Source organism: Bicyclus anynana, chromosome 2 (genome assembly GCF_947172395.1).
Source record: "Bicyclus anynana chromosome 2, ilBicAnyn1.1, whole genome shotgun sequence".
NCBI lineage: Eukaryota > Metazoa > Arthropoda > Insecta > Lepidoptera > Nymphalidae > Bicyclus > Bicyclus anynana.
The window spans coordinates 51,682-76,972 of NC_069084.1; the positions used below are offsets into that span (position 1 = coordinate 51,682).

Here is a 25,291-nt window from a genome sequence, read left to right on the forward strand (position 1 = left end):
GTGCCTAGGTATTTAAGAACACTTGGGTTATCAATACGAATCTAAGGATATCTTAATTACCTACGTTTGGAAAGCAATGATATTATAGTACGTATAAAGTTATCATTGTTGGAACATACCTACATTACATACCTACTTACTTACGCGCGAAAAACAAAACTCTTCTTCGAGTCGGGTAATAAAATCGACCGAAATAAAAGACGTAACTATCCTGCTTAATACTGTAACTAAGAATTCTTAAATAACGTTTGCATTGCTAGATTATAGTTTCTATTTGGGAAAATATAGATTAATATTTTAGAACTTATTTGTTACTAGAATGGAATTTTATTAGTAAAACTGCAACCGACACAATCGTCGTGCGTCGGCTACCTAGATATTCTGTTATTCTTTCTTTGAAAATCCTACTTAGTCGAAGTACGAGCCTCGTCCCGGCCGGCGGCGGCGGCAGCGGCGCGTCCGCCGAGCGCGCCGGCGACCAATGGCGGCGCCGGGCGGGGCGCGCGAGCGGGACGGCGCGCCGCGAGCGAGCGGGACGGCGGCGGGAGGCTCCGGCGGGAGGCGGCGCCGGCCTCGAGTCGAAGCCTTCAGTCACAGTTCGGCGACAGCAGGGTGAGATCGGTCGCGCCCGCGCATTGTTCGTGTACTTCGCGCGTTCGGTCGACGACTCGGATAAGTCGGTCGCTGAAGCACGGCATCGATACTGGCAGTGCGAAGTTTCAATTGTAGTCCTCAGCAACGGGCAGCAGTGATGTGCGCGACATAGGCGCCGGCATGGCGAGCAGCGCGCGGCGCGGCGCCGCCTACACCATCGACAGCATCCTGGGCACCCGCCGCTCGCCCGGTACTGCGCCGCAACGCGACACACTAGTATTATTTTAATTCATATCGATGACCCCCTGATGATGACGTATTTGTGGGTGCTACAAGTTTGACATGTATTCCCGTAGCTGTCCGTGTGATTCTGTACGTTACCTTGAAAAGCGATAGACCGATTATAATGCGGTTTTCCGTTTGGACAGCTGCCGCGATGGATGTGACCCGATCCGAAGATATCGGCGATTTCATTATGATGTAAAGAACTTCGGAGATAAATAAATGTTCTTACTCTGTTTAAAATTGTAACTTTCAAGGTTTTCAAAATTCTTAATTTTCACTTGAGTGTTCATTCGTGTGTTCAAAAAGTAACTGTGGCAATAAACGAGCGTGCCTCAGACCACACGTCGAAAGCAAAACTTCGTTAGCTCTGCCTATCAACGTCCAACGTGCCTATCCTGATTACATTTTTCGTAACGAATTCACCAGCTTAGCTACTGCCCAAATGAAGTGTGCGTAAAAAATTTTTCTATCTACTGATAGTTCTGAAACGGCGTCAAACCACATACTTAAATACTAAAAAACTACTTGAAAATACTTAATTAAGGATACAAAGTTAATAATATCGTATCAAAACATAAATGTGAAAATGGGAGCCAAATTCAATCCTTAATAAGTTTCGATAGGATATTTATTATTCCTTTTTGTTAAAATTACTATTTATTATTTTTTTAATAGCAGACTCCATGTAGTTTCACCCGCGTAGTTCTTGATCCCGTGGGAACATATAGTCTAGGTATAGTACCTGGGGGTTCAGCTTTCTAGAATTTTTCAAATCGGTACAGTAGTTTCGGAGCCTACTCAATGCAAACAAACTATCAAATTTTTTCTCTTTAGGGGGCGTTCATAAATTACGTGAGATGTTTTAGGGGGGGAGGGGGTCGAGTCAAATCTTATCTAATCTTACGTTGGAGGGAGGGGGGGTCTCGGCAAATATCACGTAATTTTTTTTCTGAATGAAACAAAAAAAAAATATACTATTTTGGTCAATTTAATCCAGATTGTACATGCTTAAAATTTAATCTTAAGCGTAATCGTAATACGATTAAGATCATTTCCTAATTCGTTCTAAAAAAAATAATTTCATTTATACCTCGACGTTATACATTTACTGACTGTCCAATCACCATCCCTCATGAAAAAAAATGTAAAAAATATATATTTCGAAGTAAAAAAAAAAGGTATTTTAAATATATTAAAAATCTATAAAAAAATATATAAAATATGTACCTATAGTAAATATATTTTAAATAACTAATTTTTGGTCAGTTTTTATATATATTTTATAATATATATAATATATTTTTAATATATTTTAGTTATATTCAAGATATATTTTAAAATACATAAAAAATAAATGGCTAAAAATATATTTAAAATATATAAATTAAAGTAGACTTTGCAATTGCACGTCGTAGAGTCAACATCTCCTGAGGATGCTCCGGTTTCGGGGTGAAACGTACGTAGAGAGTATTTTGTCGGACCTGGGTGACGTTGTCGCATGGGTTCGCCGAATTTTCGCGGATGATAGCAAAATAAATAAATCATTATATAATCATGATGAACTTCCGCAAAGAGTAACGCCTGCTTCTATCCAAATATAACTTGGACACCCAGGTCACAGGTCACAGGGATTTTTGGAAAACTATTCAAATCAGTTTTAGATAATTAGGTGGTGTACCTATCTACGGTTTGCGTTTTATCCATTAATTACGGAACACTCTACCTACGTAAATACCTTGAAATATAAAGATAAGTACTAAAATATTGAAAAACAGCTAGTGCACCAATACATAATAATATAAATATTATAAATAATAATTAGCTTTACCTGACTGCAAGAAGGGTTATTATGTTTTTCGTGCGTGTATTGTACATACCTATTTATTAATATTCTCTATTTGGTACCTCATATTACTTATATTCCATACCGCAGAACGGATTCACGTAACTAAGTTATCGTAAGATTCGTCTTGAAGTCGGTTTCTTTTCTTATTGAATTCTTCTAGTAGGTAGGTATGTCATGGTCATATTAAAAATAAATTACCATAAAAAAATTATTAAGTATCTAGTAAGTAGGTACTAATTTATTTTATTGTTAATAGGTACTAATTTTTGTTAATGCTTATTGTTGGTAATATTACATTACTCAGCAGTCAACATTACACTGTGACTCTATACTTCTATAGGTACATACTAATATTACTTATAGGTAAAGTTTGTGTATTAAGTATTGAAGATACGGGGTAATTTCTGGATCTGCTCAACCAAGGTTAAAAATCCTTTTAACACTAGAAAGCTAAGTCATTTGTGAGTGTCAAAGGCTATATTAAATCCCAGTATTCTCATGGTGACGAGAACTACGTTGGTGAAACCGCGAGGCGGCGGTGGCTACTTTATACTTACTAATATTATAAAGAGATAAAATTTGTAAGGTTGTGAGGGGTAATCTCTGGATCTTCTACTGCAACTATTTTGAAAACACTAGAAAGCCACGTTGTCTGTGAGTGATATAAACTATTATATTATCTCCATATTGTCAAGAAAACTGGCACTACACGTGTGAAACCGCAAAGCGTCTGCTAAAATCCTACAAAGAGGTACAGTTTTTGGTATTGAGGGGGTAATCTTTGGATCAACGGAACCAATTTTATAAATTCCTTTACTACCTACTAGAAACCCCCGTTATTAGTTAGTATGATAGGCTATATTTTGTCCTCGTATTCCCACGGATACGGAAACGGCAACTGCGCGGATGATGTGATGAATATTATGTTCCGCTTGTAATGAATATATCCCACTATTTGCCCACCGTTCGGGTACAAACTTTTTTTAGACTAATATGAACCATATTTTGAAGGTCTATCGAATAAAAAAGGGATTGTTAAAATCGGACTACACTATAAAAAGTTACGCGTGGTTTTACTTTACAATTTAATAGGTAGGTATACAATCAATCATCCCCAGTTTTCCTACCCTTAGGATTGGATTTTTGTTTTCCAAATTGATATGGGACCTACTTCGAAATAAGGGTATATTTATATTGTAATTAAAAAAAATATCAAAATCGCACTACTCAACAAAAAGTTACAAGTGTTCATATTGTTAACCTTCTCCGTCTTTCGTCGGTTGAAAAATCGGATAAGGGGTTAGGCCAATAGTCCACCACGCTGGCCCAATGCGGATTGGCAGACTTCACACACGCAGAGAATTAAATGTGCAGGTTTTCTCACGATATTTTCCTTCACCGTTTGAGACACGTGATATTTAATTTATTAAAATGCACACAACTGAAAAGTTGGAGGTCCATGCCCCGGACCGGATTAGAACCTACGCCCTCCAGAATCGGAGGCAGAGGTCATATCCATTGGGCTATCACGGCTCAATTTTTTTATTACGCTCTTTTATTTGATGTAGGTATCACACGAAAGTTTTATTTTTAACTTTCCATCCTTACCCCCCATAAGTGCCCCCATATTCAGATTTCATCTACTCACGGTACACCTCTGCGTTTGGGTCACAGAAATTGATATGTGTACCAAACAACTTGGTCTAGTAGGTTCCGAGGTAACAGACGGACATCCGAATGTGCGCGAGTGATATTAGGTATATGGGTTTCGTTATTAGTCCCCGACGCAAAGAGAGGGGTGTTATAAGTTTGACGTGTCTGTCTGTTTATGGCACTATAGATACCGAACGGATGAAGCGATTTCAATTTAGTTTTTTTAACCGACTTCAAAAAAAAAGAAGGAGGTTCTCAATTCGTCGCGTATGTTTTTTTATGTTTGTTAGCGCATAACTTCGTCATTTCTTAACCAATTTTAAAAACTATTTTTTGGTTTGAAAAAGTATGCTTCCAAATTGGTGGAATTTCATTTTCATGAAAATCGGTTCATTAATTTTGTGTTAAAATGAAAATAACGAAATTGCTGTACGTATAGTATTTTACAGTACGGGCCAATTTTTTTGCCACAATATTACTAAACTGATTTTATGTGAATTAAATGCTACACACTAAAAACAGAAAAATAAAATCATTTTAATAAATAAGTTGTTATAGCCGATTAAATCATGAACTTTTAGGTTTTAAAGACAGTGATTTCACGTGGTTCTTTCAGAAACGGCTTTAATTAATACGTCACTGGCTTGGCACCGCCTTCAAATTGATCGAAAGGTAGCACATACGATGTTATTTTTTGCTTTTTAATTTATTTTTGTGATTTTGATCATATAAATAAATTAAAAAGCGATTTTTTGTTAAATTTTTTGTTACAAAGATTTTATATTAAAGGTGACTTATTATAAGCGAGTGTTCTTAAACATGTTTGATGAAAATCGGTTGAGCTGTTTGAAAGTTGTGGCTGAGAGTGGGGGAGGACAACCGAACGTCTGCAAATATTCTCGAGGGGTATCTACTGAAAGCACACTGAAAGATAATGTCGACGACTTGAACGAGAGTGTAATTTTTAAAATGATTTCTGAATATTCGGGGGTTATTCAAAATTTTCAGTTTGGAGTTTGGACTTACTACGTTCGGAACTCCAACTTGTGCCAATAAGAAATACCTATATTTAACAAAATAAAATAAGCAATAAAATTGATCATGAATGATTGAATTGAGGATGATGATTCCCGGCAACGTGCAGAGTCGTAGTCTGCATCGCAGTTCAAAACTGTACAATGCGCTCCTGGAACTGTGCACACGGCGCCTGTGTATATTGCAAGAAAAATATAATAAAAATAGTTCTTGATAAAAATGTTTGATAAAGTACGCCACATTATTTAAGAATTTTACACGAGGTCTAGGGTTCGAGTCTGTATGAAATTAATTATAATAACATTTTTTATCTTAACAAATTATAATGATAAAATATACATGGCCGCTACAATAAACTGATAATGATGGGGCTCAAGTCGAGCATCAAGTCGTACATAGTAAACTAAAACAAATCGCATACGTTCCCGTCCGTCCCCTATTTGTAAAGTTATTAATCCCTCTATAATTATTCGTCATCCCCGGGGCGCCGACCCTCGCCGGGAGTACCGGCAGCGATTATTGCACAACTGTCAATTCAAATAGCTATTGATGTATTGCCGCGTTCAAACTTCAAGCAGGACCAACGTGCTGGCTCGAGCGACTGGCTGAGCCGGTATTGAATGTCGAGCATGGATTCTTAGATTTGTTTCTCTCAAATCCTGAGCGTCGCGAGGGATTCAAGGGCACCAGTAAATAAATTTACTGCCGTGCGCAACACGAAATTTTTCATCTCACCATATGAAAATGCTAAGTATAAGAAATCTCAGTTTGACAATACATTCCCTTTTCTAATGTAGATGCAAAAAAAAATAAAGTTTAAAAACTATAACCCGACTACGTAAAAAGGAGTCTAAAAAACGAAACAAGAAAATATTTCCTATTGAAATAGAGCAATGCTTAGGTACAAAAATGGTCAATGGTATGTAGCTACGCACATAACTTCTGAACAATTGGACCAGTTCGGATGATTCTTGGTTTTATGTACTAATCGTTATCGTGTACCTAATATAAAAATTACAAACTAAGTAAAAAAGAACTCAAAACCACAGTAGGGTAGGTGTAGGAGAGAAATGTTTCGACGGCCTCCGTGGCGCAGTGGTATGCGCGGTGGATTTACGTGACGGAGGTCCTGGATTCGGGCTGGGCCGATTGAGGTTTTCATGAGGTGTGGATTTTCATCCAACTCCTATCAAGTTAGGCCGCTACCATCTTAGATTACATCATCACTTACCATCAGGTGAGATTGTTGTCAAGGGCTTACTTGTAAAGATTAAAAAAAAAGTGTACATACTCTTAAGTCAAAGCGAAGCGTGACCGGGCTTGCTAGTTTTTGATAAATAAAATTATTGTATGCCACACTAGGTTACAAAAATTAGTTATTCTTTTAATGGTAATCGCATACTTTTTTTATTATTCTTTACAAGTTATCCCTTGACTACAATGTCACCTGGTGATAAGTGATAATGCAGTCTAAGATGGCTAACTTGTTAGGAGGAGGATACTGCTCTACTACCTATATCTACAGTCAAAGAACCGGCTACATGAAACCACGCGCGTCTATCTTATTACGTCATTGCTCTCAATAACTTTTTATTAAACGCAAGCGTCTACAGAAGTCGTATTATAGTGTTAATAACAATTACATAAACGATAAAAGCTTGGAAATGAAATGCATTACATGACTGGCTTCTTATATACCTATTGCTAAATAGTGATACACTTCAAAATAAAAAACCTGGCTGACTTGTGGGCTCTTCTCGGACCAAGACGTGTTTGGAACCCTTGTAATTTTAAGTTACATTTTTTTTTTTTAATCTTTATTTTAAGGAGCTGAGTCCATTGTGGACTATGCCGCTCCGTAAAGCCGCCTTTGTAACAATGCTAATCTTATAATTTAATTAATTATTTTAAAACTTTTCCTATAAAGCTGTACCAGCGCCCTGGCCTGTAAACTAAGCCTAATTGAAATAAATAAATTTTCATTTGATTTCATATGCGACTGAAGAGTAAGGAATGTTAAGAATTTGGATTGTATTGTTGATTGTCGTCCTTTGTAATTCGATTTTAGGGTGTGACATAACTTGTGAAGTCATGGTCACCCTATCACTCTTATCACCCTTCCCAACTACCCGAACGTCACACTTCATCAATAGTCGCAGGTCGCATACCAGTATAAGTCATAAACTGAATGACAAGCTATAGTGCGCTATCTCGTTAACGTTGCGATCAATTACTTTATTTATTATTAATTAGCCATTTCAATGAATACTGGGGTTGAATTTGAAACGGCCTGTCCGCCATACGTATCAGCTGACCCGATGGCGGCGACATATTCACCATACAATATGGTCACTCTTGTTTTCTACTTAATTGTTTTTGATGATTTTCATGATTTGTAACAAAAATACAAAGAAGAGCCACTTTTTTTATAATTCATATATTTTACGGGATTGCAAAAAAAGTCCGTTTTGGTTTACTATGAGATAAAGATCGGCGACTGCTTTTTGTAAATGTTTAGATCTTGACTATCAGCGATATGTTATACTATAGATTGGTTCCGTGCCTACAACGTCACCGCAAAAAGTGATCCGAAGTTAGCTACACAACTGAGCGCACACATACTCAATTTTGTGTTTACTTACATTATATATTTATTATGTATATATAGGTAGTTTTTACACTTCCTGACACACAAATCGACATTGTAGACAATATTCAGGTACCTATTACTTGTTTTAATAACTTTCTTTGTTTTACTATGCGATTACATGAAATGAAGATAATTAGCCAATTAGGTAGTTTCGTTCGCCTCAGTCACGAATCAATTTTAAAGGTAGTATACACATTTGTATACTACCTTTAAAATTAAATCTATTTGTTCTATCTAAAATGTTTTCTATTTTATTAAATGACAATTAATTAAAATTTAAATAAAAAAACAACTAACATATAAATACATTAAAGAGCACTCATGTCTAAACTTCCATATGATAGAATTAAAACGTTATTTATTTTTGTTCAAAATTCATTTATTTCAAGTAGGCTCAGTTTACAAGCACTTTTGATACGTCATTTGACTATTTGTAAAGATTCTACCACCGGTTCGGAAGGCAGGTTCTGCTGAGAAGATACCGGCAAGAAACTCAACAGTTGCTCTTTTCAAAAAATGTCCTCCAAACACCTTTATCACTAAGGAACTCATCAATGTTGTAGTAACCTCGACTAAGTAATTGTTTTTTGACACATTGCTTAAAGCTATGCATTGGCAGGTCCCTCACAGTCTGGGGATCTTGTTATAAAAGAGTACACCCAGACCTACAAAAGTTTTTTTTACTCTTTTACTCTTTCCCCAGTGCTCACTAGTGCATAAAAGCATAGTGTAAAGCAAACGATAGTGTAAAGCTTACTTCAATGTTCTATCTCTCTCTGAAGCGAAGTTCATCGAGATCTATATACACATACCTACCTACATGTACATATATACATTGTATTGGTCTAAGATCTGGCATTAGAAATATATACCCTCATTTGTTGTTCATTAGTAATAAGAAATAAATGATATACCTATATTATGTTCACATTGAAAGTAGGTTGCCTAGTTCAATAGAGGCCAAACACATTTTTCACACAAAATTTCGAAAACAATGAACAATATCAAAGGCAACCTAATACAGTAACATTAAGCATAAAATAAGCTTTCATTTTACTGACTGACTGACTGACGAGGGTGTATAAATAACATTACTTAAGTGTTTATATCTGGCAACCCCAAAGTCGCCGTGTGAAAGCAGGCAACCTTTACTTTTTAATTATTTTGGCCAAATTCTATTACCTCACTAGTGTACGATTGTTTAAAGTAATGAGCGAAGGAGATTATTAAAAAAAAATAATCTAGTAGTACTACCGGCCGCAATTTAACTAGGCAACCTATTTGGTATATGTCAATGTGAATAATTTTGTATCAATTATTTGTTATCCCAATTAAATAACAGACATTTCATGCGCCCGATCTCGTACTATAAATATACTAGGTAATAGTTTTAAGGAACCCTAAAACATGAAAAAAATATTAAACGGTTTTGAACATATGAGTAGAAGATCGCAGTGCTCATGATTAGCTTAGCTTAAAGCGATTTAGATTTTCTCGTAATAACAAGATTAAGTTTAGCTTTGAGAGAGCGGCTTACGATTATTTCATTAAAATAAAGATTTTTATCCGGTAACCTGAGGCTTAGATGTACCTATAATAATAGGTTCTTCTCCGGCGAGACTTAATCTGCCTACCCACCTTCTTACAATGTTTCACCAGTCAACTCATTCAGACGAACAACATTTACATTTCTTTTAAGCACCAAACTTAAACCAAACACCCTCGGCTGTCGAAGATAATAATTTGTCCAAATTAACTTGAAAGTTATAAATATTATTTCTGGTGTCGTGCGGACGCGACCAAAAGACATCAATGGGATCGCTGCGCCGCTGCGGCTGCGGCTCGCTGCGGCTGCGGCTCGCTGCGGCTGCGGCTCGCTGCGGCTGCGGCTCGCTGCGGCTGCGGCTCGCTGCGGCTGCGGCTCGCTGCGGCTGCGGCTCGCTGCGGCTGCGGCTCGCTGCGGCTGCGGCTCGCTGCGGCTGCGGCTCGCTCTGCGCCACACCAACTATAGTGTTACACTTGCCCAGCGACTGGTGCTACTCACTGGTGGTGGTGTGAGTACCTACCTACCGTTGCGATTCTGACGCGCGTGTGACGTCAGATCGCTCGTGCAACGATAGGCGCGATGGCGTCGGCGTGTCTTCGAATAAAAGAAAATTATGGTTTTAACTAGTCATTCGTACGATGAAATGTATAGACGAAGTTTTTGTCATACCGCATCGCTAGGCGCAGACGAACACAAAAACATAGACAATATTATAATAATATTGCTGACTTGCCGCGAACAGCCCGCCGCGTTGCCCGCCGAACGTCAGTCAGGACAGAGATCCAAGTTTTTTAACCGAACTTCGAGAAATTATTCGGCTATAGACGTGTTTTTATGAAATAGTTGCGTAAATCGTGGCTGATTATAAATCGAACATTCTACGCGTTATTTTGCTTTCCTACACTAATCCGGAAAAAGTTCACTCGTGACAATCGCTGCCGAAAACAGGATTTACGGCTCCAATTCATCAAATAGGTACTACGCATTGTAAATGTATTTCCTGAGACGAATTCACATCATATATGTTTGTGAAATACGAAGCCATTCTAAGTGTAGACAAACCTATCGGATGCGTGACGAGTCGCCGCACAGTCCTCGCACACGAGCGACGAGCGCCGGCGCCCGCCCGCAGCTCCGACCGACGTTCGTAATGATGTTATTTCAGTCGCAAAGGGCAGCGCACACAGTCTTAACCGATAATGAAACAGATCAAAGCTAACGCCGCCGGCGCCCGCCGCCCCCGCCACCCCCGCCGCACCGACAACATTAGCTGCGCGCAAATATTTGCGACCACTGCGTCGAACCGCGTCAGTCGCGTCTTTCTTTTTCTCGCCAAATTGGAATAATTTACAAACTTCAACCTCTTTTTCTTTTCTTTAAAATTATAATCAGTGTCGGTATAGTTTTATAATCACATTTAAATGCATAATGATAAGGTTTTTTCTATTGTTCCGAGCCTTGGATTCGTTAACTCAAGTGGCTCGTGGAGCATTTTGATCGTTGACGTAAATACATAATACCTACAATATGAGGAGTAAACAGTAAAACCCTTCAATGAAATAATAGACAATAGATACTCGTATTGTGTACAATTTAGAGTTGAACGTTTTCACCTATAACAAGGTAATATATATCTTCATTATAGTAAGACTGAAGAAGTCGAGTTTACTTTGAACAAAATTAATTAAAATCGACTTGGGGCGATTTAAAATAAGTAACAGAACACAACTTTTTTTTTAAATTCTTTCTGTCATGTGCACGCTATTCTCTGGTTTTACTGCTCAGATTTTCATGCAGTTTTCACAGATAAAATGCCACGCTTTTGTCTGTCTATTCTCCTGTCTCTCCGTCTTTTTGTTCACCTGGCACCACGCTAAAACTACTAAATGAATTCAAATGAAACTTGGCAATATTTGAGACCATAATATGAAGAAGGTTAGGTAAAGGATACTTTTTGTCGCGAAAATAAAATAGAAGGAAGTGGAATATTGGTTGAGAGTTTGTATGGACAGTCCTTCATGTAAAATTGGTATATGTCATCATTGTCATCATGTCAGCCGATGGACGTCCACTGCAGGACATGGGCCTTTTGTAGAGTCTTCCAAACATCAGAATCCTGTGCCGCCTGCATCCAGCAAATCTCTGTGACATATGATCCAGTTAGGTAGGTCCAATTTCGAGAAAGAGCTAAACCGCCGAATCCAACTCGGCTGGACCGCATTCGGGAAACTTCGCGATACCTTTTCGTCCGAAATTCCTCAGTGTCTAAAGATTTTGTCTTCAGTCACTGAGGAATTTCGAGTCTTGCGTGCACGAACGTTGCGTGTTGAAAGTGATGACCTATGGTTCCGTGAATTGGTCGCTAGCTATGGGGCCTCATAAGACAGCTGAGAGTCACACAGCGGGCGATGGAATCCGCTATTCTCAGAGTATCTCTGTATGATCGAATTAGAAATGAGAAGTTCTGCAGAAGAACTAAAGTGACCGACACAGCTCAGCGAGTCGCAAAGCCAACGGGCGGGGCACACAGTTCGATGGACCGGCGTCCTTACAAAAGGCCAATCTACGGCAGTGGATGCCCATTGCTGGATTTGATGATGATGATGATGATTGTTAGACTTTCTCATTTTTTTGAAGCATTATCGCCAGTTTTTTTAATCTAACCAATATTCTGTTTTCATTAAAATTAGTCTGTTAGGAGTGAGTGGACTGTTAAAACTTTGTTAGGAGTGAATACGATAACAGCTCAGCGGGCGGGGATCGAACACACGACCTCTCCGTGTGAAGGTGGCCCCTTTACCGTGGAGCTATTGTGACTTTTATTTATACTTTGACTACGAAATACCTTTATATATAACTTTCGGGAACAACAGTCTGGAAAGTATGCCTGTATGTATCTATGGAGGGCTGTGAAATCAAGAACAAGGAAAATAAATGTAATGTTACCGACAGCCAGAATAATATTATATCGTCCGCAGAGGCTGCCGAGGGTGCAGGAGGCGCCGCGACGCGACATGCCAGTCGCCAGTCGCCAGTCGCCAGTCGTCTCGAGTGCCAACTTGACAGGATCACTGCGACTGCGACGACGCGGAGACGGCGACGGCTAATAACATTCTTTGATCGCAACGGCGAGAGGGCACGTGTTCGGTCTCAAACTGTTGCCGAGTCGCTGCTCATGGTCACGTCGCGCGCTCCGCGCCCCGCACCCAGGCTGTCGCCTGTCGAATTTATTCTTTCTGCTGCTTTGAGCAGTGATTTTGATACAGAAATGGGTCTTGCGCTGTCGTTGAGCTAAAAAAATGTAACCTGTCAAACGAAATTGTAGTAAGTAGTTACATACCTGTTTAGAGTACCTAAACCTAGTAAAAATAAAATAATTTCGGTTAATTTAAACTAAAAAAATAGAAACATTGAATCTCGTGCTTAGTTAATCTCTTTATGGGTTTGACGATTCTCGAATGAAAAAAAATGCTCGCGAGGGGCGGGATGCGCTCGCGAGCAGGCAGCTTCCAAGGCCGGGGCGCGGGACGAGAGAATCCCAGGCCGGGGCGCGGGACGAGAGAAACGAACGATCGTTTAAAATATTTCTAATTTTAACATCAACAATAACTCAATCGCAACGAATCTCTTTGTAGCACACGATAATAGCGCGCTTCATCCGCGTAATCCGCGTAATCCGCGCTTTGTGCGCTAATGCCGTAAACAGCGATACAATTGCTATAAATAAATAGTGCGAGTAACGTCGAGTGACGTTAAGTGCTTCACAAAGCGCATTCAGTGCCGTGCGCTCGTCGCCGGCAGCGCGGCGGAGGGCTCGAGCGAGCGAGCGAGCGACTGCCGCGAGCGCTGCACGCCGGGGACCGCTCGCTCGCTGTGCACTGTACGTGTAGTGTCACTATCCCAGCAACCACCAACTAACAATCTCCGCGCAAAAGCACATTTATTTATTAGACAACGGAAACCAATACTAAACATATACATAAAGTTTGATTGTCTGTCTGTGATTTCACAATAACTGTACTTTATTGAGTGCTCATGTATCTAGTTATTAACTCCACACCAAAACACAAAAATTGCTTTTTATTGAAATTGATTTGGTGGATAAGATGATAGAAAGTATAAATGGTTACTTTTTCGCTCTCAGCGGTGGGGAAAAAAAAATCGACTTTAAAGACAACTTTTATTACTTCGACTGAAATCATCAGAGAACATGAGCGATTATTCAGGAGATTAGGTTATTCAAAATAAGAAAAAAATTAACGGCGCTCGTGGCTCGATAACAGAAATGTAAGGGGTTTATTTTGTAACTTTAGGACCCTTCCATTCCATTACGTTACGCTCAAATCGTCAGATTTTCGAACTGCACTCTTTTTAGCTACCTTATCTTGATTTAACGTGCTGGTTGAATATTTCTGAAGTTAGTTTTTTTTTGGTTGCCCTTAACGTACCCACCAAGAGCTCATACTTGGTGGAGGTACTGAACAACGTGCAAGTTATACTCCCTTATGAGTTATGTCCATCTACCGCGCTCGAGTAGGCAACTCCCCTACTACTAATCGTATAGATTTTTGATACTTTCAAATGTAAATATTATGTGCATATTTTGTAACGTTTACTTGGTTATGTTATGGTAATACTTATCGCAAACTAGCAGACGCCGCGTGGTTTCACCCGCGTGGTTCCCGTTCTCGTAGGAACATGAGGATAATATATAGCCTATAGCCTTCCTCGATAAATGGGCTATCTAACACTGAAAGATTTTTCAAATCGTACCAGTAGTTCCTGAGATTAGCGCGTTCAACAGCTTTACAATATTAGTATATGTAGACGCTGAAACGAAGCTGACCATCAAAATGATACATCGAATATTTTACAACCAAATGAAGTTTGTATCTACTCGAAAATGATTTTGATTTGTTAGTAATTTGGCATGGGTACATGAATATTTGGGGTTAAAGTATGAAATTGCCGATTTGTACTGAAAATCTAAATTGTTTATTTTTTAATTGTTAACAAATTTATTTAATCAAAATAGTTGCCATTATTATCTATACATTGCTGCCATCTAACGGGAAGGTCATTAATGCCTTTGCGATAGAACTCCGACGATCTAGACTGCACAAACTGTGTGAAAGCATTTTGTACTGCCTCCTGGGAAGAAAACTTCTTGTCACGTAGATAATTGTCCAAATCACGAAAAAAATGGTAGTCCGTTGGAGCAAGGTCTGGTGATTGCATTTTTCTTTTCCGGTTATAAAGGATCCACTTTTCATCACATGTTACAATTCGATCCAATATTCCTTCATTTCTGTACCGGGTCAACAAGGCAACACAAGTTTCAACACGCGTTTCTTTCTGCAGATCAGTCAAATCATGAGGCACCCATTTTTCGTATTTTTTTATTTTATTGATTTGACGCAAGTGAGTCAATATTGTGGATAAGGTGACGTTAAACCATGCCGCTAATTCCTGGGTAGTTTGACTAGGATCGGCTTCCACTATCTCTCTTAATTCATCGTTATTCACCTGTGTGGGCGGTCTTCCTCGTGGCTCATTCTTTAAGTCGAAATTTCCATCACGAAAGCGTTTAAACCAAAATCGCACGGTGCGTTCATTAGTAGACCCCTCTCCAAACGCAGCATTGATATTGCGGGCTGTTTCTGCCGCGTTAGTTCCGCGTCGGAACTCGTATTCAAAAATCACTCGAATTTTTGCAGTATCCATCTTTCTTGTCTAAATTGAATAACAAAAACAATTGAAAGCCCATATTCAAATGTTTCACATTTTTTAAAAAAAGAACATCATAGAAACCATTTGAAAAAAGTTTCATTCGAAAACCTCAAACCATGAAGATTCTATGTCAATTCAAAAACCTATTGCAATAAAACGGCAATTTCATACTTTAACCCCTATTATTAAACACGTCTATATAAAATGGTGAAAAGAGCTGTGATAGCCCAGTGGATATGACCTCTGCCTCCGATTCCGGAGGGTGTGGGTTCGAATCCGGTCCGGGGCATGCACCTCCAACTTTTCAGTTGTGTGCATTTTAAGAAATTAAAAATCACATGTCTCAATCGGTGAAGGAAAACATCGTGAGGAAACCTGCATACCAGAGAATTATCTTAATTCTCGGCGTGTGTGAAGTCTGCCAATCCGCATTGGGCCAGCGTGGTGGACTATTGGCCTAACCCCTCTCATTCTGAGAGGAGACTCGAGCTCAGCAGTGAGCCGAATATGGGTTGATGATGTGATATAAAATGGTAAAAGGAAAATTAATATATATACATATATATACTTGGTAGGGAAATAATATATATATCTATATCTATACTCTATACTAATATTATAAAGAGGTAAAGTTTGTAAGTTTGTAAGTTTGTCACATTTTTTAAATGGGGTAATCTTCGGAACTACTGGTCCGATTTCAAAAATTCTTTCACCAGTAGAATGCTACATTATCGGGGAGTGCTATAGGCTATATTTTATATTAGTATGATATATATTAGCCGAGTTATCACAGTTTTTGTCATACAGGTCGGACTGAAAATCCTCTTAAACAGACTTATTCGCATGCGCTGCCTTAACTATTGTGTAAAATTGAAATTAATGTATGAAAACTTTATGTATCTTTAAAAGTTCTACAAAAAAGTCCGCGACACCATATATCTATCTTCTATATATTAGCAGATATAGTACCTTTTGTGTTTTAAAAATTATTAATTTTATATACTTAGGTTTACGTCATTATTTATACAACTAAACTTTAATCCTTATTAAAATAAATTATTTAATAATCACAAGGATATTATGGAGATAAGATTTGCCCTTTACAGTATGTTAATTACTTTAATAGTTTCGGAGATAATACAAAATTTCTAAAAGACGCAGAAATTCCGCTATATGACGCCCGGCGCTTTCATTTACGTAGTTCCCGTTCCCGTGTGAATATGGGGATCAAACATAGCCTATGACACTCGCAAATAACGTAGCTTTCTATTGGTAAAACAATTTTCCAAATCAGTCCACTAGATCCAGAGATTACCTCCTACAACCACACAAACTTTACCTCTTTATATTATTAGCATAGAAGTCTCTATTTCTCTTGGTCATACCACCACTCTCGAAGGACTGGACCGATTTTGCTAAGGGTAGGAGTAAGATAGAGAAGTTACAGGGTAGGGTAGGGTACGGGTAGGGAAGCGTAGGGGTAGGGTAGGTTTAGGTCCGGGTTTAGGGTAGTGGTAGGGTAGGGGTAGAGGTAGGGTAGTGGTAGGGTAGAGGTACGGGTAGGATAGGGAAGTGGTAGGGTAAGGGTAGGATAGGCGTGAGATAGGGGTACGGGTGGGATAGGGGTAGGAAAGGGATAGGGTACGGGGAGGGTAGGGGTAGGATGGGGGTAGGGTGTAGGTAAGGTAGGGGTAGGTTTGGGGTAGGGTAGGGTTGGGGTAGTGGTAGGGTAGGGGTAGGATAGGGTAGGGGTAGTAGTAAAGTTGACATCGAAATTTACGCGGACGAAGTCGCGGGCGTCCGCTAGTATATATATATATATTATTTCCCTACCAAGTAAAATGATTTTGGAAGTTCATTAATTTCACCTCGAAAATTATCCTCGCTTTAGTGTGTGATACTGATAGTGTGTTGTGTATCGCTATCGGTATTTTTGCAATGAAAGGGTTTAAAGTGCTTACTTAATCTACGGAACCCTTCGGCAGCGACATTAACGATATATACTTTTCAGATGGCGTGGATCGTTGCATAGAAATGAAAAGCGAAGGCATCCACTCCGACTCCGACCACGAAGTGGAGGCGGAGCACGAGCACGAGCACGAGCACGAGGCGAGCGCCGAGCCCGAGCGCGCCGAGCACGACGCGCTGGACGCGCTGGACGCGGGCCGGCCGCGCAAGGTAGCTCGCACTACTTAGTTTTTAATACAATAATTTAAGTTATGTCAAACTAGATAAATTATGGCTTCTTTATAAAAATCTTAATTTCATATTTCTGTCCATTGAAATTACATTTAGATTTATTTTCTCTTAATAGTTAATTGTTAGTTAATTGTTATATGTGTGGAAATCATGAAAGTTCGTTAGCGGCGCGCCGCTCTGTCGCTCACGGGCCGTGCCGGTGCCGGGCCGGTGCCGGGCCGTCGCCGGGCCGTTGCTCACGGGCCGCGTGGTGTGTTGTCAAGCAGGTGCGCCGCAGCCGCACCACCTTCACCACGTACCAGCTGCACGAGCTGGAGCGCGCCTTCGACAAGACGCAGTACCCCGACGTGTTCACGCGCGAGGAGCTCGCCATGCGGCTGGACCTCAGCGAGGCGCGCGTGCAGGTGAGTGGTGGCCGGCTCTACCGACAGCTCGACGTTAACGGTTCTTCCGAAATTACATTGTCTTCAAAATGTGCCACGTACCTCGGTACCTACCTACCCCTGATCGAGCATCCATTTTTGTTGACCACCTCACTAAACGACTCACTCCATCCGCCCCCAACTCTTCGCCAAAATGGAACGTAAAATTGAGCAAAGGCTTCTGGTACCGATCCCGAACACGGAAGGCCTAGTGGTGTTCTCGCCTAAATTGCTGCAGGAGTTAATACGCAAAGTGAAGCCAAGTGTACCGGGGAGCGACGGGATCCTGGGCAGAGCACTGCGCAACTCCCCGCTGCACGCCAGCTGGCACCTGCCGCCGGCGCACCGCCGTCGTCCGTGCTCTGATAGCGATAGCTTCGCGCCTAGGGAGGCGTCACTCGCTTAGCGCTACCGACGGATCATTTAGAGGGTAATCAAGGTGATGCTAACTTTGGTGCTACCTCCGGACGCCAACCGCATCTGACGTAATAATAAATTGTCATAAGTTTGTTAGGGTTTTTCAAGGAAAAGCAAAATAAAATTATTGTACACTTAAAGATGAAAGTATACAGACTTGTAGCACTATATTTTACTGCCGCGTAGCTCGAATATTAATTAATATTATTTAGAACTTGATTACGTTTCTGATAATGTAATAGTCAGAAGCAAAATTAAATTCCCTCTAAATAATAATGAAGGTGGCGGAACATTTCGCGGTTGGGTCGAGACGCGTTATTAAACTGTATGTAAATTCATCTGACGCACGCCACAGTGCGGGCGACCGCGGGAGCGATGTCACTGGCAGGTGACAGCTCAAGCACGGGCACAGGCCCAGGCCCTTACGTCGTGTCAGCGCTTTGTGTCGTGCTGCTGTGACGTATTCAATTGCCCAAATGTTTGAGAGCGAGCGCCTGTCCCGCGGCGCCGGCAACACGCGACTGTGGCGCGCGTGCATGTTGCCGCGAGGCGCACATATGTTATATCGTAATATTTGTTAATTTACATAATTTTCCGAGTAAATGGGTACACCTCTCGGTTACTTTTATGATGGGTTGGCCTTTTCACACAGCTCAACATAGTTCGTCGTAATCGATCTGAATTAAAAAGCAGCCGCGAAAGGTCGAATGACGGATACAGCGCCGGCCGTTGATTATAAATTTATGTTACATTCAACGGACCACAATGAAAGCCCTGCGAACCTCAAACCTCCAGCAGACAATGGCGCGAGCGGCGGCGGGCGCGGGGGCGGACGCGGACGCGGGCGCAATAATTAGCATTAGCGCCATTGTCCGCACACAATCGCGTAGATGAGCTGTCGAGCTAATCGGCTGCGGGCACTCCACAGCGCGCGGTGATAACGGACCGGAGCGAGAGGTTCGGCAGCACTAGAGCTGCAGACAATGACAGCGTAGGACGATAGGATGAAGAGCTTCGTGCGAATAAACTGTCTGTTTAGTGTCAGCGCAGGAAACGTTCGATAAATAATTTCATTGCGTTCCAATGAAATTCAAAATCAAGGCTCAAAACTCACTGGACGCCTCGGACACGGACCGCGTCCGTATCGCCTCGCCACCTATCCGCCGAGCCCGCGCTCGCTGCTCGCCTGCCGCGTGCTTACGTAATCACTTCGTATGGTGCTAAAGCTAGTGGTCATTTTTGGGTAGATATTTAAATCAAGTTGGACAACGGATCTCAGACAGAGACTCGTACAGGTTGTCCCGAGGTGAGGCGCTTAAGTTAGTCCTGTTAGTGTGCTCTGAAGTATGGAGTTTCATACAAAGAATATTGAACGGCATAAGGCGATTCGGAGCCGGTCCGTGCCTGCGGCGTTTTAACGAGTTTTAAGCATTACTCGTACATTTCAACTCGACTCGTGGACGATCGTGGCCAATGACGCAGACTGAGCCTGCAGACGCTCTCGCGGGCGCTGTGGGCGCTGTGGGCGCTGGCGGGCGCGGGCGGGCGCGCGCGCACACAATGGGCGCTAATTCAGCGTCATTACACCCTCGCGCTAATGTCTCGTGTTGTGTGCTAATTGTGCGCCTCTCGCCGCTCGCCCGCGCTAATCGGGGGACTCATTCTTACGAGATATTTCACTTTATCCAATATGCTTGTTGTTACACTACTACTTACTATAAAGGCGAAAATTCGTGTGTATGTTTGTTCCTCCTTTGCGCTGCGTCTACTGGAGCGATTTGGCCGAAGAAAAATTCCTCAAAATTAGATTTAACTAATTTTCAAAGGAGATGGTCCAAAATTGTTTGGAGCCCAGGATCAATCATTGTACCCTGTCGGAAATAAAATAAAATATTTTTTTAACTATTTTTGTTTATACAAAATCTACGAACTTACTTTAATTCTTTCGAAATAATGTTCATTCTCTCCCAAGAAATGCAACACTATTAAGGGTAATAATGGCGGATCGATGACGTTTTCAATGCAGTAGTCGATTTGACGTTTGCTGTCAGTTATTGTCAAGTCATAGATGTTATAAAGGCGCCATCTTAATAAAACTCAAAAACTTGGTTTTTAATATTATTTATTTCTTTTTGTTTAGTTACATTTATTCACTCATTTATATTGCTATAAAATCCTTGTATTTATTAAATTTTAATAATACGGGGTACAAGAGTGGACCTGAAATGGATATCTCCTTTAACAATAATTTTTAATATATGACGGACCTATGACAAGAGAAACATATAAATTGAATTAAGAATATAAACTTTTTATGAAGTCGGTAATTTAAATAAATTATGTGTACATACTTATTTTTCGAGGGTAACACCGCAAGGCGTAGATAATTTTAACGGAGCTAGGAGGTAATAAACACTTAAGTATAAAAAAAACGTACGCGTTAAATTGAGAAAACCACCATTTTGTAAAATCCCAAGTTAAAATAAAATGACGCGTACGAGTACTTATTGTTCGCGCGCAACACCGCGGGGCGCAGCTAGTGTAAAACATTTGAAACTTATGAGCTGCGTGCTTGCCGCATCGGTATGGTGCTCGTGTTGATTCATCAACTCGGCAGCAGTCGGTCGGTCGGTCGGTCGGTCGGTCGGTCGGGCGGGCGGGCGGGCGGTCGAGCGGTCGCAGGTGTGCGGCGGCGGTCGGACGCGCCGGCAGCCAACAATAGTTTAATTAAGCACGGTTTGAGCGCGAGAGCTCTCCAACTGCAGTTAAAGTGAGCGCCGCTGCAATTTGGTAATTGCCGGCGGGCGGGGCGCGGGGCGGGCGGGGGTAATCTCGCGCTCGAGAGGCAGTCGGCATCGCACAGACAATAAAACACTTTAACGTCGCGCAGGGCCGCGCGCTAACGAGGAATTCATTTCGCCCATTAGCAGCTCTCGCAGCGTTTCTTTAATTGCGCCTCGTTACCTCAAGGAGGAGGCGGGCGACGGAGCCACTCGCGGCGAGCGGCTCTGCAGGCGCCTGCTGCCTTTGTGCGGCTCCGCGAGTGTCGCACGACTTCCCTCTGCGGCGACGGAGCCACTCGCGGCGAGCGGCTCTGCAGGCGCCTGCTGCCTTTGTGCGGCTCCGCGAGTGTCGCGCGACTTCCCTCTGCGGCGACGGAGCCACTCGCGGCGAGCGGCTCTTAAGGCGCCTGCTGCCTTTGTGCGGCTCCGCGAGTGTCGCGCGACTTCCCTCTGCGGCGACGGAGCCACTCGCGGCGAGCGGCTCTGCAGGCGCCTGCTGCCTTTGTGCGGCTCCGCGAGTGTCGCGCGACTTCCCTCTGCGGCGACGGAGCCACTCGCGGCGAGCGGCTCTGCAGGCGCCTGCTGCCTTTGTGCGGCTCCGCGAGTGTCGCGCGACTTCCCTCTGCGGCGACGGAGCCACTCGCGGCGAGCGGCTCTGCAGGCGCCTGCTGCCTTTGTGCGGCTCCGCGAGTGTCGCGCGACTCTGCCGGTGCCGTCGCCGTCGTCGGCCGCTCCCTTGAAAAATTACAGATCGAACTGTTCAGATCCAGAATTCGGGTAGGCTTCCTGCACAAATACTCAATAAGGAAGATGTGAGGGTCGAAAAGCCAGAAAACGTTTCTTCGGTTCGCTCTCGATCGAGCGCGTCGCGATAATTGTAACGTTTAAGTGCAGTCAATTTAACCCCCTGCCCTGCCGCCCTCCGCCCGCGCCCCGCGGACTCGCTCGGAATTATGAAATGATAGCATTTTTGTCGGCGGCGACAATGTCTTGCTATTAGACTGTGTGCCGACGCGCGCGGCGCCACGGCTCAGTTTGCGCTGCGCGGGGCGGCGCGCGGAAACCACGTATGCGTAATTGCTTTTCATTACGACCTATTGTAGTGGAGAGCGGCAAATTGGCGACGATTACGCGACAAAAAACATGCAAAGCGACCGGCGCCGACCGCGGAGAACGACTCTCTAGTTCTTTGCGATAAATGCCAGAATCTTTTTCGTTCAGACGTATTCAGGAGGTTTCGTGCGAGGAAATCCTGCGGCCTCGCTTGTACCGTCGTCGCTGTTCGATCGGTTTACCTGGTTGTAGTGTAGTCGCCGAGCGCGGTGAGCGGGTGCGAACTGCGAAGCATTGCTGTGTTGCCGATGCCGAGCCGATGATGTCGATGATGTCGATGATGTCGATGATGTCGGTGTTGCTCCGCTCGTGTCGGTTTGAGGCTCTTATTGATGCGGACGAAATTGAACGAAATTCGTAAATTCTTTAACGTCGGTAGGTATTCAACAACTAAATATCAAACCGTGACAAAACGGCATTCTTTCAATGAAATTAAAAAAATATTTGCTTTTCTTAAATATCTTTGCAATGTTCTTATCATTTGTGTGTGTGTGTGCAGGTGTGGTTCCAGAACCGGCGCGCCAAGTGGCGCAAGCGGGAGAAGGCGCTGGGCCGCGAGCACGCGCCCTTCCTGCACCACGAGCACGGTACGTGCTCCCCCCTCCCCCCGCATGTGTGCAGGTGTGGCTCCAGAACCGGCGCGCCAAGTGGCGCAAGCGGGAGAAGGCGCTGGGCACGGCACGGCAGCAGGTCACTGACCCCACCCGCCGGCGACACGCGGGAGTCGGTCCACTAACGAGGCGCAGGTATCGTATCGCTATCGAGTCATTTAGTGATTGTGATCGGCGGGAAGCGAAACTTGTAATTATTATCGAATCATCGCCTCGCTCAGTGTACCCCCGGTGTGACGTCACGCGGCGTCGACAGTGAGGGGCAGACCGAGAGCTTGCGGTGGCCAGACCGGCCTCAGTGACACACGCCCACGGCTGACAGTTTGTTAGTATTGCTCCTACCGTTTAGTTAGTGCGGTAGTCAATTACGTAGTTTGGATCGTGGTGGCTGTCGGAGGTAGCAGCTTCCAAAAATTCAGAACTTGAGGGTGTGGATCCTTAGAAGTTGCCTTTAAACCACACGCAAGTCTTACTTCAGAATTACGATTAGCGCCTACTTGGATGTTCGAGATTTGGACTCGAAACCCGCTATCTTGCAGAGCCGCCACAATGCAGGCTCTATCGCCGCTTACCGTAGTAAGTAGATACGTAAGAGTGTGAGCTGACGAGACAAACACTCAGCTTTCATAAAGTGAAGAAGGTGTGGCTGTGGCGGACTCTCGTTGTATAGCTAAGGAGCCGGCGCACGGGCGGGCGCGGCCAGACGTTCGGCGGCGCGCGTGCCGGTCGCCATTAGCGCCGCTATCTCGTCACATCGCTCCGCGGGACTGGTATTTACAAAGTAGGTTCGGGTTTCCTTAAATCGTCCTTAATTTGTTGTCACAAATCGTACTGGTACGTGACATTGCTGAGGAAATTAGGTAAAACGGTTTATAATTCGACGGATATTACGACTACAACAATTGTAATTATATAGTCTAGTCCACACAACACAGAACGCTCAAGCTGACGCTTTAGCAATAGAGGGGGCGGCGCCCGCGCGTCCTCATGCATACGTACCTTCGCTAATGTGTTTGTATTATATGGAAATATATTTTGATAACGGTTAAATGGTACCTTTAGTTAAGTAGTACCTCAGAATACATCTGTGCAAGTTAGTATTAAAGCACTGTACTAGTAGTGTACTGATGTACATGTCACGTGTGGATAAAGGGGGAGTGACATAGCTCAGCGAGTCGCAAAGCTGAAGTGGCAATGCTCATAATTATTTGATATTCATATTCCATTCATAAGGATTCAGATTTGTAACTAGCGATGTCCGTGCGCAGGTGTGGCTGAGTGGCCACCCGGCATGGGCGTGGGCGGTGTGGGCGTGGGCGTGGGCGTGGGCGCTGGCGAGTGGTGGCTAGGGCTGGGCGCGCCGCTGTGGCACGAGGCGCAGCCCGCCGCCGCCTTCCGCGCGCTGCTGCACAGGTGAGCGAGCGGCCGAGCCGGACGGAAGGTTCCCTACGAGTTACCTTTCGCTCCAGCTCGAGCTGGAGGAAGCGCCACGTTTGCCTGCGCTGAGGCGAGTGACTAGAGCGGCGGTACGCTTCGTGTCGCAGGTACGTGCTGGCGCTGCCGCCGCCCGCGCCGCCCTCGCCCGCGCCGCGCTCGCCGTCGCCCGCCGCGCGCCGCTCGCCGCCGCTCGCCGCGCCGCCGCCCGCGCCGCTCGCCGCGCCGCTCGCCGCGCACGCCGAGCCGCTGCGCCTGCTGCACGACCGCTACAGCCGCGTGCACACGTAGCGCTCCAGTGAACGCTGTCCGCGGGACCTAAATGTTTATTTTGTCAAACGATACGTCTAACACGTAGTATGCAATACAACCTCCAACATTCTCGGGGTCCGCACACTGGAACGCCTTCCGCGCTCGCGCTTGCGGGGTCAGCTTGGAGTTCAAAGTTTATTATTAATTTCGATGAAATTCAGTCCCAGAGCCCGACCGCAATCGCGGCCACAGAACTTCGCGCTGACTCTCCGGCCCGAGGTCGCGGCGTTGACGCCTTTCCGTTTCCTTACGTGTTCTTTCCTGTACCCTTCACCTAATTTGGTCATTTCCCTGTATCGAAAGTATACTGCACAGCGGACTCTCGCCGCGGCCGGAGCCGAGCCCCGCCCGCGAGCGCCGCTCCGCCGAGCCGGCCGCCGGCGGGCCGTGCCCGGGCGCTCGACCCGACCACCGAGTCGGATGATAACGTATAAATATAAGTGTAAGATAGTGTAGCTCCGTAGAGTAAGCTGTAAATATTGTAAAGTGTAGAGACGTCACCGGCCGCCGCCCAGCGCTCGTGTCGTCGAGTTAGAGAAAAAACTAAACAAACCAAAGATGTAGCCCACGCAGGCGCGCTCGGCGGCGGCGCGGTGACCACTGACCGTAGCGTGTAGTGTGCGATGTCGTCGTGTAGTCTGCCAATAAACACGTGAGAACA

General features: G+C 43.5%; 1 protein-coding gene across 2 annotated transcripts; it reads left to right on the forward strand.

Annotated features, from left to right (window-relative positions):
- The first annotated feature begins 562 nt into the window (after positions 1-562).
- On the forward strand, positions 563-25,291 carry LOC112052364 (retinal homeobox protein Rx-like). Of its 2 annotated transcripts, none has more exons than XM_052887740.1 (6): positions 563-844; positions 17,351-17,517; positions 17,802-17,942; positions 22,773-22,860; positions 24,153-24,297; positions 24,429-25,291. In XM_052887740.1, exons 1-6 carry the CDS (start codon positions 775-777, stop codon positions 24,607-24,609), a joined length of 792 nt encoding a protein of 263 aa, XP_052743700.1. In that variant the 5' UTR covers positions 563-774; the 3' UTR covers positions 24,610-25,291. The 2 variants fall into 2 exon arrangements, with proteins under 2 accessions (XP_052743700.1, XP_052743707.1); XM_052887747.1 differs by having other exon boundaries at positions 17,805-17,942.

What these genes read in the sequence shown, in the direction of transcription:
- LOC112052364 (XM_052887740.1), top strand. Translation starts at nt 775, where the DNA reads ATGGCGAGCAGCGCGCGGCGCGGCGCCGCCTACACCATCGACAGCATC. An exon ending in ACGCGGGCCGGCCGCGCAAG is followed by an intron (nt 17,518 to 17,801) that starts GTAGCTCGCACT and finishes TGTGTTGTCAAG; the next exon opens with CAGGTGCGCCGCAGCCGCAC. An exon ending in CTTCCTGCACCACGAGCACG is followed by an intron (nt 22,861 to 24,152) that starts GTACGTGCTCCC and finishes GTCCGTGCGCAG; the next exon opens with GTGTGGCTGAGTGGCCACCC.